The 12,953-nt window shown below is 37.9% G+C and overlaps 1 protein-coding gene, 1 long non-coding RNA gene and 2 pseudogenes across 3 annotated transcripts in view; 2 read left to right on the top strand and 2 right to left on the bottom strand.

The window, feature by feature from the left end:
* LOC136324837 (uncharacterized) overlaps positions 1-12,953 on the top strand; it is a 457,224-nt gene that overhangs the window by 65,265 nt on the left and 379,006 nt on the right. The gene's annotated exons all lie outside the window — the stretch shown is intronic.
* Positions 1-12,953, bottom strand: part of TBC1D15 (TBC1 domain family member 15) — a 114,898-nt gene that overhangs the window by 24,124 nt on the left and 77,821 nt on the right. For both annotated transcript variants that reach the window (XM_066258253.1, XM_066258254.1), the window contains exons 8-10: positions 4,686-4,814; positions 4,046-4,149; positions 2,453-2,547 (exon numbers count right to left, since the gene is read on the bottom strand). In XM_066258253.1, the coding sequence (XP_066114350.1) occupies positions 2,453-2,547; positions 4,046-4,149; positions 4,686-4,814 (328 nt within the window). The remainder of the gene's footprint in view (positions 1-2,452; positions 2,548-4,045; positions 4,150-4,685; positions 4,815-12,953) is intronic.
* Positions 3,598-3,824, bottom strand: LOC136323012 (small nuclear ribonucleoprotein G pseudogene; annotated as a pseudogene).
* LOC136323745 (ethylmalonyl-CoA decarboxylase pseudogene) lies at positions 6,310-8,086 on the top strand (annotated as a pseudogene).

Genomic DNA, 12,953 nt, shown 5'->3' with positions numbered 1-12,953 from the left:
ACATGCTTCTGTTTAGAATGCCTTTCACCTAGATATCTACATAGCACACTCATCCCCTTTTATGAATTTTTATTCAAATACCATTTTTTAAAGATAAGCCTTCTAGCTTCATTCAAATTAAAACAACACATAGGCCCTGGCCGGTTGGCTCAGCGGTAGAGCGTCGGCCTGGCATGCGGGGGGACCGGGGTTCAATTCCTGGCCAGGGCACATAGGAGAGGCGCCCATTTGCTTCTCCACCCTCCCTCCTTCCTCTCTGTCTCTCTCTTCCCCTCCCACAGCCAAGGCTCCATTGGAGCAAAGATGGCCCGGGCGCTGGGAATGGCTCCTTGGCCTCTGCCCCAGGCGCTAGAGTGGCTCTGGTCGCAACAGAGCGACGCCCCGGTGGGTCAGAGCATGCCCCCTGGTGGGCAGAGCCTCACCCCTGGTGGGTGTGCCGGGTGGATCCCAGTTGGGGGCATGCGGGAGTCTGTCTGACTGTCTCTCCCCGTTTCCAGCTTCAGAAAAATACAAAAAAATAAATAAATAAAAATAAAATAAAATAAAAAACAACAACAACACATAAACTCCCTAATCATCTTCCCTGCACTATTTTTCTATTTAGCACTATCTCTCACATCTATGTATCTTGTTTACTGTCTGTTCTTCCCCACAGGAACAGAAGCTCCTTGAGGGCAAGAATTTTCTGCTTTCTTCCCTGAGTAATCCCCAATGCCTAGAGAAGAACCTACTACACAACAGGCACTAAGTAAATACTGAATGAATGTGGGAATGTTTGAAATAATCAATGTGATTTTCAAAGATGCTTGGTGATTCTAAATGGGCAGCCAAAGTTATGAACCACTACTCTAAAGACTGACATTCCTGGGCCTACTTATCTGTCTCTTTTTTTCTTGAGGTGACAACACCCATTCCCATGGATATTTATACTGTTAATAAACAAACTTGTATCTCTTACCCAGACTACTCCAGACTATTCAACTAGACCCCTGGTCGGCAAACTGCGGCTCGCGAGCCACGTGTGGCTCTTCCACAAAATACCACATGCGGGCGTTACCTCAATAAAGAATGTACCTACCTATATAATTTAAGTTTAAAAAATTTGGCTCTCAAAAGAAATTTCAATCGTTGTACTGCTGATATTTGGTTCTGTTGACTAATGAGTTTGCCATCCACTGAACTAGACACTTGACATTATAGTTGTATGTCTCATCTAAGGTTTACATATCCAACACCTAATTTAATTTCACCATACCCCATTCTACTTATCTCAGTAAGTGGTACACTAATTGCCCACTTTCTCAAGTCAAGAAATAGTCACATCCTTGATTTCTCTCTTTCTCCCCATCATACCCCACATTTAATGGAAAATCTTATTAATTCTACCACCAAAATATAACTTAAATCCATATATTTCTCCACATTGCTACTACCACCATCTCTTGCTTGGAGTCATTTCTACTAATTGGTCTCCCTGTTCCTATTCTTAACCTTCATTTAATCCAGTTTCCATACAGCAGGGAAAAAAATATATTTTAAAACACAAATAAGATGGCCTTCTTAAAATGCTCCAACATTTCTCTTCATACTCAAAATCCAATTTCTTGGCACAATCCACAAGGCCTAAAGTTTACCTGTGCATTTTTAAAATAAAGTGAATTTATAACAAAAAAGGGGGAAAAAAGCTTTTGATAGTCTTTCCTAAAAAATAATTTTGGAAAAAGAAATAATAATTTTGGGAAAAAGTAAAAGTACTATAGAAAAAGAATGCTTTATAAACCTAGAAATATATACTTCTGCTGGTAGAAAACAGTCTAGTTGAAAGTCCACCTAACAACACCCCATCTGGGGACGATGCTTAAATCAACTGAGCTATCCTCAGCACCCAAGGCTGATGCTTGAACCAATCGAGCTACTGGCTGCAGGAGAGGGAGAGAGAGACAAGGCGGAGAGGAAGGAGAAAAGCAGATGGTCACGTCTATTATGTGCCCTGACCAGGGATCGAACCCAGGACATCCACACACTGGGCTGATGCTCTATCCACTGAGCCACTGGGCCAGGCCTAATTTTTTTCTTTTTGCTCATCTATAGTTCCTAATTTTTCTATTGTGGGTTATCATTAAGCTATAATAAACAAACTGTTTTTAAAATAGGGAAGACAAAAATTTTAATGCAATTAATTTAACAAGCAAATAGATATTTTCTATTAAGAATTTGAAATTAAAATGAAACATATCAGTACTTATAAATAGAGTGACTAAATTCAAAACTGAATTCCTAAACCTATTTGAAGAGGAACAATCAAAAACAGTAAACACACATCCTAATGCACTCTCAAATTGATTTCTCTTTTGAGCCCCAATTCTGTAACATACATATTCAGTTCTTAAATCTTATCAAGACTTCAATGTAAACCTGTCTCTTGCACTTCCAAAATTAAGAAAAAAATTACCAATAAGACTTCTATAATCTCTTAACCTCGAATTTCTCTTCTCTTGTTCCTCGCTGACAGATTTCCACTGCAGTTTCATCCTGAAGTATTCATCACTATAGAAAACAATTTTACACCAAAACAGCTTGCTTAAACATTTTTTAAAAATTTAATTGAACTTTTCTACAAATATATCAAAGCATTTATAATGCTAATAGAAATTGATAAATGATACTGAAATATTTCAAGTTATGAAAACAAAGAAAAATTAAAACAACCTTATACATGTTATAAACTTTGTTTAAACTACTAGAATAAGTTAAGTATGATTGTAAGGAAACATTTACCTTAATCTTTAATATCACACCTAAAATTATTCCAATCATTAAATATTTTACCATGAAAATTTCTGAATAATTACAAATACAGTACAAATTTATAGACTTGTGTTTTTTTTTGTTTGGTGTTTTTTTTTTCAGACTTATTTTTTAAAGTGACAAGTTTACTGCAGAAATTTTTTAATATGAAAATGTCTTAGAAGGGCTGGCAAAAAAGTGTTGAAAAGAGAAAGAACTGTCTGAGAGTTTGAGTCTACACATAATGATTAGGAGCTTTAAATCAAACAGACTAATAAACTGAGAATAAGAGTGCACCTGGAAAGTTGTTCTGTGTTTCTTTTCAAATCTGATAAATTATTAAAAACAGAAACGCTCTCCAAAAAGGGAAAAGGACCAATATAGGTTATAAGAGCACAAGAAAAATTACTTAAAGGTAATTAACCTAAATAACAAATACATTTCTTCTGAGTCATTTTTATCTCATAATAAATTGCAAAAATAAATTCAGATGAAAGATATATTTTAAAGCCAAAATCTAATTAGTTATTTTCAAGTATGTAAAATGTTTGTGCAAGGGGACTGAATTTTTTTTTTTACATCTTTTTACATATTCACCAATATAACTGCAATGAGATCTTCTAATAAATGTTTCTGGTTTGAAATAACTATATGGTACTCATAATAACTTTTTGACTATTACAAAAGTTTATTTAACAAAAGTTCAATGTGAAAATGTTACACGATTTGATTTTTATACTGAAAAAAACAGGTGCTATGGAGAGGGGACATGTGGAAGCAGTTGCTTTCTCTGGTGAACACAGCCATTCTTCACACTCTATCCAAGGGTTCTGATATAATGATGCTATTTCCTCATGTTACCACCATTCCAATACCGCTGTGTTGCCCACTAGTTGCCATCTCCACACATTCATCTGCCACAAGGTTCATAAAAAGATCAAACCCCTACAATATTCCTCGGATCTGTCTGCTACCATTGAATTTCAACAACTTCATTTATATAAATTATTTAACTCAGGAGGGTTAACTTTGTTCATGGTGTCTACTCAGCAAGCTCAAAGACACCTCCAAACACTCTATGGCTTCCCTCATGCTCCCATGCTGGTGCTCATAATTTTTAAATAAAAAACATAAAAATAAAATTATTTTCCCACATCCTAGTCTACATATTCCAGTCATCTAGAAACCCTTTATAATTTGTACAGGTGACTTATCAGAATTTCTCTGATGAACCTAAAAAGACCATTACAGTACTTACGTTTTTTGTTTTTGTAACTGAGTTCTTTCCTCCTTGGTACTATCCCAAGGAAAGTAGCCCAGAAGAAATTTCCATGCTTGCTTTCTCAATGAATGACTGAGTCCCTAAAGAAAACATACATATTAAATACATTTGTAAAAAAGAATGTAATAATTTAAGTTCACAGAACTTGCTTTTAAATAAACAGGAAGACTAATACTTAAGAGAGTTTATATATAAAAATAGCTCAATTCAGTAAATTTTATTAATATCTTGTTTTTAGACATCTATATTCTAAAGATATACGCAGCTGCCAGAAAGCTTAAACAATATAGCGTACACAGTACACTACAGAGCAGACAGTGGGACTAATCAGTTTTTCAAAGCCCAGTCATTACTGGGTAAAGCAACTACCACTGGGGTACGTATCTTTCACATAACCACAAAACTTCAAATAAAGAAAAATATCTTTCCCTTGGCTTAACGGCTTCCCTCCACCTTACATCAGGGCCTACACAAGCATCTCACTCTGTCCTACAGGTATTTTAAGAAATCATTTGTCAAAAAGAAATTCATTCCCTTCCCCCTCCCCCAAAAAGAAAAAGAAAAAGAAAATTTGAATACCAGCAGTTTAAAATACAATCCATATTTAGGTATTTACCCCTCTAAATATCATCTGCTTCATATTCTCTACATTTATAATTCTTCCTTCGTAATCAATGTTCTTAGTCCATTCTTCCAGTGATACTGGCTCTCTCCTTTGAACAACAGGTCGTTCCCCCAAATCAATCTAAAATAAAAAGATAATCGTGCACACTGACAAAAGTGTGGTAATTGCTAGAAGGAAGGAGATGTAGGGGATGGGGGAGGAGAGGAGGGTAGAAGGGGGATAAATGGTAATTAACAGAGACTTGACTTGGGTTGAACACACAATGCAGTGTGCAGATGATGTACTACAGAATTGTGCACCTGAAACCTGTATAATTTTATTGACAAGTGTCAGCCCAATAAATTCAAAAAAAGAAAAGGAAAAAAATGATAAGCAATAAAGAGTATACCTTTAACCAATAAAATGACATCAAGGTATATAGAAATTTAAACTAAAATATAATTACGCAGAAATGTTCTAACATTTTTAATAGCTTCCCTTAGTTTCCAACAGTATTTAGTTATGAACAAAGTAGTTAGCATTCGATACATTTTTCCCTCCTACTAAACATACAAACACCTGGGTTATAAATTCAGAGATGAGAAAACATTGACTATTTGGGGTTCCGATTACATAAGTGCAGAACAGTTAACATGTAAATTCTTAAGAGACCCTTCAAACTAAATGGTATGCTATGTTATTTAAAAAGCAGTATTATTCCATTAATCATATTCTAAAACTAGCTTTTCTTCTAAACTTAAAATTTGTAGCTCTCAGAATTGATTCATGATCCATTAACTCCACTTGGTATTTTCTACAGTTTTATTCAATTAACAGATGCAGGTAATTTAAAAATGTCATTTGTAAGATAAGCCCTTTAATTAAGTACCACAATTTTAATATTTATAATGTCCTATGTGCAACCTAGCACTATAGCAAATTCACAAGTGTTGTTGAGCATATATATAAAGATTCAATATAATTCAGGGCCAAAGTCCATCTTATTTTAAAAAGAAAAAATTCCCATGAGAATAAAAGCCTTAGAGTAGTAGTACTCTGACTGGCTACGTCTGAAAACTACTAAGAAAACGTAAATTAGGGCCAGAACTAGATACAATATGCTAGGGTCACTATTTACTCAGATATGCACTCAATAAAACAAACAACCTGTTCATTATCATCAAAAAGTAATCGAGGCCCTGGCAGGTTGGCTCAGCGGTAGAGCGTCGGCCTAGCGTGCGGAGGACCTGGGTTCGATTCCCGGCCAGGGCACACAGGAGAAGCGCCCATTTGCTTCTCCACCCCTCCGCCGCACTTTCCTCTCTGTCTCTCTCTTCCCCTCCCGCAGCCAAGGCTCCATTGGAGCAAAGATGGCCCGGGCGCTGGGGATGGCTCTGTGGCCTCTGCCTCAGGCGCTAGAGTGGCTCTGGTCGCAACATGGCGACGCCCAGGATGGGCAGAGCATTGCCCCCTGGTGGGCAGAGCGTGGCCCCATTGTGGGCGTGCCGGGTGGATCCCAGTCGGGCGCATGCGGGAGTCTGTCTGACTGTCTCTCCCTGTTTCCAGCTTCAGAAAAATGGAAAAAAAAAAAAAAAGTAATCGATCATTCCAGTAAGAGCAATGCTTGCAAAGAAGAATGAAGTTCAAACAGGAAACGGCAAGAAGTCTTTAGAAGACATCATCTATGTCTATAAAGATAAAATTGCTACAGCAAATGGAATCCTCACTTTATAACACATCTCATGACTTCCATAAGGAAGAAGTAAAAAGAAAATTCAGCAGTTTCCTGGTGGATCCATTGATCTTCAGAAGGAAGACAATGGAATTGGCTTTTTTTACTCTGAACAATTCAAGTAAAAGGATTCACTTCTCAGGTGTTATGCTACAACTTTTGGGAAAAGTGACTGTATTGGAAAATCGAACAGAGGGGAAAAGTCTCACTGTTCGTGGGGCAAAAAATACCTTCTCAGAATCTGATCTGAATGCTGTGAAAGCACTAGGAACTCTAGAGGATGGAGTGGCCTTATGTATATTCATAGAAAACACTTTTAAGATTTATGAGACATCTGCCTAACCAGTGATGGGAGGCACAGTACATAGAGCATCCACCTGTAATGCTGATGTTGATGGTTCAAAATTCCATGCTTGCCAGATTAAGGCACATGCGAGAAGCAACTACTAGTTGATGCTATCTGCTCCTCCCCTCCACCTCCTGTCTCTAATCTCAATAAATAAAAAAACACTTAAGATTTATGAAACTTCTGCCTGACTGATGGTGGCACAGTTGATCGAGCGTCGACCTGGGACACTAACGTCCCAGGCTTAAAACTCTGAAGTCACCAACTTGAGTACAGGCTGACCAGCCTGAGCGCAGGGTCTCTGGCTTGAGTGTGGGATCAACATAATCCCATGTTCACTAGCTTGAAGCCCAAGATTGCTGGCTTGGGCAAGGAGTCACTGGCTCAGTTGGAGCCCCCCCATCCAACCCCCAGTCAAGGTACCTATGAGAAACAATCAATGAACAACTAAGGTGCTGCAACTATGAGTGATGCTTTTCATTTCTCTCCCTTCCTGTCTGTCTCCCTCCCTACACCCCCCCCATATAAAAAAATAAAGATTATGAGACATCCTTTAAAAAGAATTGTAGGCCCTGGCCAGTTGGCTCAGTGGTAGAGCATCGGCCTGGCGTGCAGAAATCCCGGGTTCGATTCCCGGCCAGGGCACACAGGAGAAGCCGGGCGCTGGGGATGGCTCCTCAGCCTCTGCCCCAGGCGCTGGAGTGGCTCTGATCGCAACAAAGCGACGCCCCAGAGGGGCAGAACATCGCCCCCTGGTGGGCGTGCCGGGTGGATCCCAGTGGGGCACATGCGGGAGTCTGTCTGACTGTCTCTCCCCGTTTCCGGCTTCAGAAAAATACAGAAAAAAATAAATAAATAAAATAAAAAATAAATAAAAAGAATTGTACTACATCCAGGCTGAGCACTGGGTAGAGGAGCAGAAGTTATTACAGCATGTAATTTCAGATTAGACTAGAGAGTTAGATCAGAATTATTCACAAGGGGATGAGAATAGTAACCAAGCTAGGCTGGCCGAAATGATCAGCAGTAGACAAGCTCTCAGGGTGTTAAGAGGGGCCCTCAAATTGGATTCGAAAGATGTTTTAAACTTAGGAATAGTCAGAGGTCTTGCAGTCTTCAGGTAAAACTGACTATCTAGAAGAGGCAAAACAATGGCTAAAGCAGTTGATCAAAACACCACTGGAAGTAATAAGAGCTTTGAAAAAATTTGTTTCATTAGGCAAAGAAGCTTTATTTCCAGGAAGCATTATAGACCAAAAGAGATCTTTCAGGAATACTTTGGGTGGACCCACAAATTTAGATGCTATCTCTAGAAAAAGAAAATCTTGTAAATAGTTGTTTTTAAATAGATGTACTGGCCAGACCAGGTGGTGGCGTAGTGGATAGAGTGTTGAACTAGGATGCGGAGGACCCAGGTTCGAAATTCCAAGGTTGCCAGCTTGAGCGCAGGCTCATCTGGTTTGACCAGGGCTTACCAGCTTGAGCCCAAGGTCGCTGTCTTGAGCAAGGGATCACTCATTCTGCTGTAGTCCGCTGGTCAAGGCACATATGAGAAAGCAATCAATGAACAACTAAGGTGCAGCAATGAAGAATTGATGCTTCTCATCTCTCTCCCTTCCTGTCTGTCCCTAACTGTCCCTTTCTGTCTCTGTCTCTCTGATAAATAGATTGGATGGATGGATGGATGGATGGATGGATGATAGATGTACTGGCCGTGGCCAGTTGACTCAGTGGTGAAGCATCAGCCTGGCATACAGATATTCTGGGTTTGATTCCCAGTCAGGGCACACAGGAGAAGCAACCATCTGCTTCTCCACCCCTCCCCCTCTCCCTCTAGCTCCCTCTTCCCCTCTTGCAGCCATGGCTCAGTTGGTGCAAGGTGGTCCCAGGAGCTAAAGATGGCTCCATGGGCCTGGCCTCAGATGCTAAAATAGCTTGGATGCCTAGCAATGGAGCAATGGCCCCAGATAGGCCCAGTATTGCCAGGTAGGGTGCTTGCTGGGTGGATCCCAGTTGGGGTGCATGTGGGAGTCTGTCTCTCTGCCTCCCTGCTTTTCATTTAAAGAAAAATGATAATAGACGGAAATGGCGCCGTGAGAAGCGCGTCCGACAGCTCTCCCCTAAATCACAACAAATTTATCAACTAGAAACAGAAAAATTTATCCTCGGAGCATTCCGGAGTTCCACACAAACTGAAAGCAAAAGGACTGTTATCACTTGAATCTGAGAGACGAGGGTGTGGAGGAAGGTACCGCAGCGACGCTCATTCAAGCCGCCAGGGAGTGCGCCCGCGTGCTATCAATAAGACCACCCTCAGATGCCGATAAGAAAGAGGAAATCGAATATTATGGATACAAAAGAAAGAGAGGTAACACAAATAGATGTGGAAAAATCTATGGAGAAAAGACTTAACATATTGGAAGCCTTGGAGCTAAATGACAGAGAATTTAAATTAGAAATCTTAAAAATACTCAGAGATATACAAGAAAACACAGAAAGGCAATATAGGGAGATCAGAAAACAACTCAATGAACACAAAGAATATATTACCAAGGAAATTGAAACTATAAAAACAAATCAAACAGAAATGAAAAACTCAATTCACGAGCTGAAAAATGAGGTAACAAGCTTAGCTAACAGAACAGCCCAGATTGAAGATAGGATTAGTGAAATAGAAGACAAACAACTTGAGGCACAACAGAGAGAAGAAGAAAGAGACTCAAAAATAATAAAAAACGAGAAAGCCCTACAGGAATTGTCTGACTCCATCAGAAAGAATAACATAAGAATAATAGGTATATCAGAGGGAGAAGAGAAAGAAAATGGAATGGAGAATATACTCAAACAAATAATAGACGAGAACTTCCCAAGCCTGTGGAAGGAACTAAAGCCTCAAATTCAAGAAGCAAACAGAACACCAAGTTTTCTTAACCCCAACAAACCCACTCCAAGGCACATCATAATAAAGATGACACAAACCAATGACAAAGAAAAAATTCTCAAGGCAGCCAGGGAAAAGAAGAGTACAACATATAAAGGAAGGCCTATTAGATTATCATCAGATTTCTCAGCAGAAACTCTACAAGCTAGAAGAGAGTGGACCCCAATATTTAAAGCCCTGAAAGAGAGGAACTTTCAGCCAAGAATACTATACCCATCAAAGCTATCCTTCAAGTATGAAGGAGATATAAAAACATTCACAAATACAGAAAAGATGAGAGAATTTATCAACAGAAAGCCCCCACTCCAGGAAATACTAAAGGGGGTTTTCCAACCAGATTCAAAGAACAAAAGAAAACAACACCACAAGTAACAGCTCCACCAAGAACACAATAAAACCAAACTTAAACTGTGACAACAAAGGAAAAAAAGGGGGGAGAGGATGGAGATTAACAGTAGCAAAGGATGATGAAGTGCAGAAATACTTATAAGATAGGGTACTACAATGAATATGGTAGGTACCCTTTTCATTACTTAATGGTAACCACCCTTAAAAAAACCACCACAAAAACACTTGACTTAAAAAAGGTAGCAACAGAAGAAAGAAGTATGGAACACAAACAAACAAAAACAAATGATAGAAAAACAAAAGAGAAGAATAAAACTAGATACAAAACTAACAGAAAGCAATTTATAAAATGGCAGTAGGGAACCCACAAGTGTCAATAATTACACTAAATGTAAATGGATTAAACTTACCAATAAAAAGACACAGAGTAGCAGAATGGATTAAAAAAGAAAATCCAACTATATGCTGCCTACAAGAAACACATCTAAGCAACAAGGATAAAAACAAATTCAAAGTGAAAGGCTGGAAAACAATACTCCAAGCAAACAACACCCAAAAAAAAGCAGGTGTAGCAATACTCATATCTAATAATGCTGACTACAAGACAGAAAAAGTACTCAGAGACAAAAATGGTCATTTCATAATGATTAAGGGGAAGTTGAATCAAGAAGACATAACAATCCTTAATATATATGCACCAAACCAAGGAGCACCAAAATATATAAGACAGCTACTTATTGACCTTAAAACAAAAACTAACAAAAATACAATCATACTTGGAGACCTCAATACACCGCTGACGGCTCTAGATCGGTCATCCAAACAGAGAATCAATAAAGATATAGTGGCCTTAAACGAAATACTAGAACACCTGGATATGATAGACATCTACAGGACACTTCATCCCAAAGCGACAGAGTATACATTTTTCTCTAGTGTACATGGAACATTCTCAAGAATTGACCATATGTTGGGCCACAAAGACAATATCAGCAAATTTAGAAAAATTGAAATTGTACCAAGCATATTTTCTGATCATAAAGCCCTGAAACTAGAATTCAACTGCAAAAAAGAGGGGGAAAAACCCACAAAAATGTGGAAACTAAACAACATACTTCTAAAAAATGAATGGGTCAAAGAAGAAATAAGTGCAGAGATCAAAAGATATATACAGACTAATGAAAATGAAAATACGACATATCAGAATCTCTGGGATGCAGCAAAAGCAGTAATAAGAGGAAAGTTCATATCACTTCAGGCCTATATGAACAAACAAGAGAGAGCCGAAGTAAACCACTTAACTTCACACCTTAAGGAACTAGAAAAAGAAGAACAAAGACAACCCAAAACCAGCCGAAGAAAGGAGATAATAAAAATCAGAGCAGAAATAAATGAAATAGAGAACAGAAAAACTATAGAAAAAATCAATAAAACAAGGAGCTGGTTCTTTGAAAAGATCAACAAAATTGACAAACCCTTGGCAAGACTCACCAAGGAAAAAAGACACAGGACTCAAATAAATAAAATCCAAAATGAAAGAGGAGAGATCACCACAGACATCATAGAAATACAAAGAATTATTGTAGAATACTATGAAAAATTATATGCCACCAAATACAACAACCTAGAAGAAATGGATAAATTCCTAGAACAATACAACCTTCCTAGACTGAGTCATGAAGAAGCAGAAAGCCTAAACAGACCAATCAGCAAGGAGGAAATAGAAAAAACTATTAAAAATCTCCCCAAAAATAAAAGTCCAGGCCCAGACGGTTATACTAGTGAATTCTATCAAACATTCAAAGAAGACTTGGTTCCTATTCTACTCAAAGTCTTCCAAAAAATTGAAGAAGAAGCAATACTTCCAAACACATTTTATGAGGCCAACATAACCCTCATACCAAAACCTGGCAAGGATGGCACAAAGAAAGAAAACTACAGACCAATATCTCTAATGAATACAGATGCTAAAATACTAAACAAAATACTGGCAAACCGAATACAACAACATATTAAAAAAATAATACATCATGATCAAGTGGGATTCATCCCAGAATCTCAAGGATGGTTCAACATACGCAAAACGGTTAACGTAATACACCATATCAACAAAACAAAGAACAAAAACCACATGATCTTATCAATAGATGCAGAAAAGGCTTTTGATAAAATACAACACAATTTTATGTTTAAGACTCTCAACAAAATGGGTATAGAAGGAAAATATCTCAACATGATAAAGGCCATATATGATAAACCATCAGCCAACATCCTATTAAACGGCATAAAACTGAGGACTTTCTACCTTAAATCAGGAACAAGACAGGGTTGTCCACTCTCTCCACTCTTATTCAACGTGGTGCTAGAAGTTCTGGCCAGAGCAATCAGACAAGACAAAGAAATAAAAGGCATCCATATCGGAAAAGAAGAAGTAAAGCTATCACTTTTTGCTGATGATATGATCCTATACATCGAAAACCCGAAGGACTCCACAAAAAGATTATTAGAAACAATAAACCAATACAGTAAGGTCGCAGGATACAAAATTAACATACAAAAGTCCATAGCCTTTCTATATGCCAACAATGAAATATTAGAAAACGAACTCAAAAAAATAATCCCCTTCACGATTGCAACAAAAAAAATAAAATACCTAGGAATAAACATAACAAAGAACGTAAAGGACCTATATAATGAAAATTACAAAGCATTGTTAAGGGAAATCAAAAAAGATACAATGAGATGGAAAAATATTCCTTGTTCTTGGATAGGAAGAATAAATATAATCAAAATGGCCATATTACCCAAAGCAATATACAAATTTAATGCAATTCCCATCAAAATCCCTATGAGATTTTTTAAAGAAATGGAACAAAAAATCATCAGATTTATATGGAATTATAAAAAACCCCG

Source organism: Saccopteryx bilineata, chromosome 2 (genome assembly GCF_036850765.1).
Source record: "Saccopteryx bilineata isolate mSacBil1 chromosome 2, mSacBil1_pri_phased_curated, whole genome shotgun sequence".
In the NCBI taxonomy this organism is placed as follows: domain Eukaryota; kingdom Metazoa; phylum Chordata; class Mammalia; order Chiroptera; family Emballonuridae; genus Saccopteryx; species Saccopteryx bilineata.
This window is presented reverse-complemented; position numbering and strand designations above follow the sequence as displayed.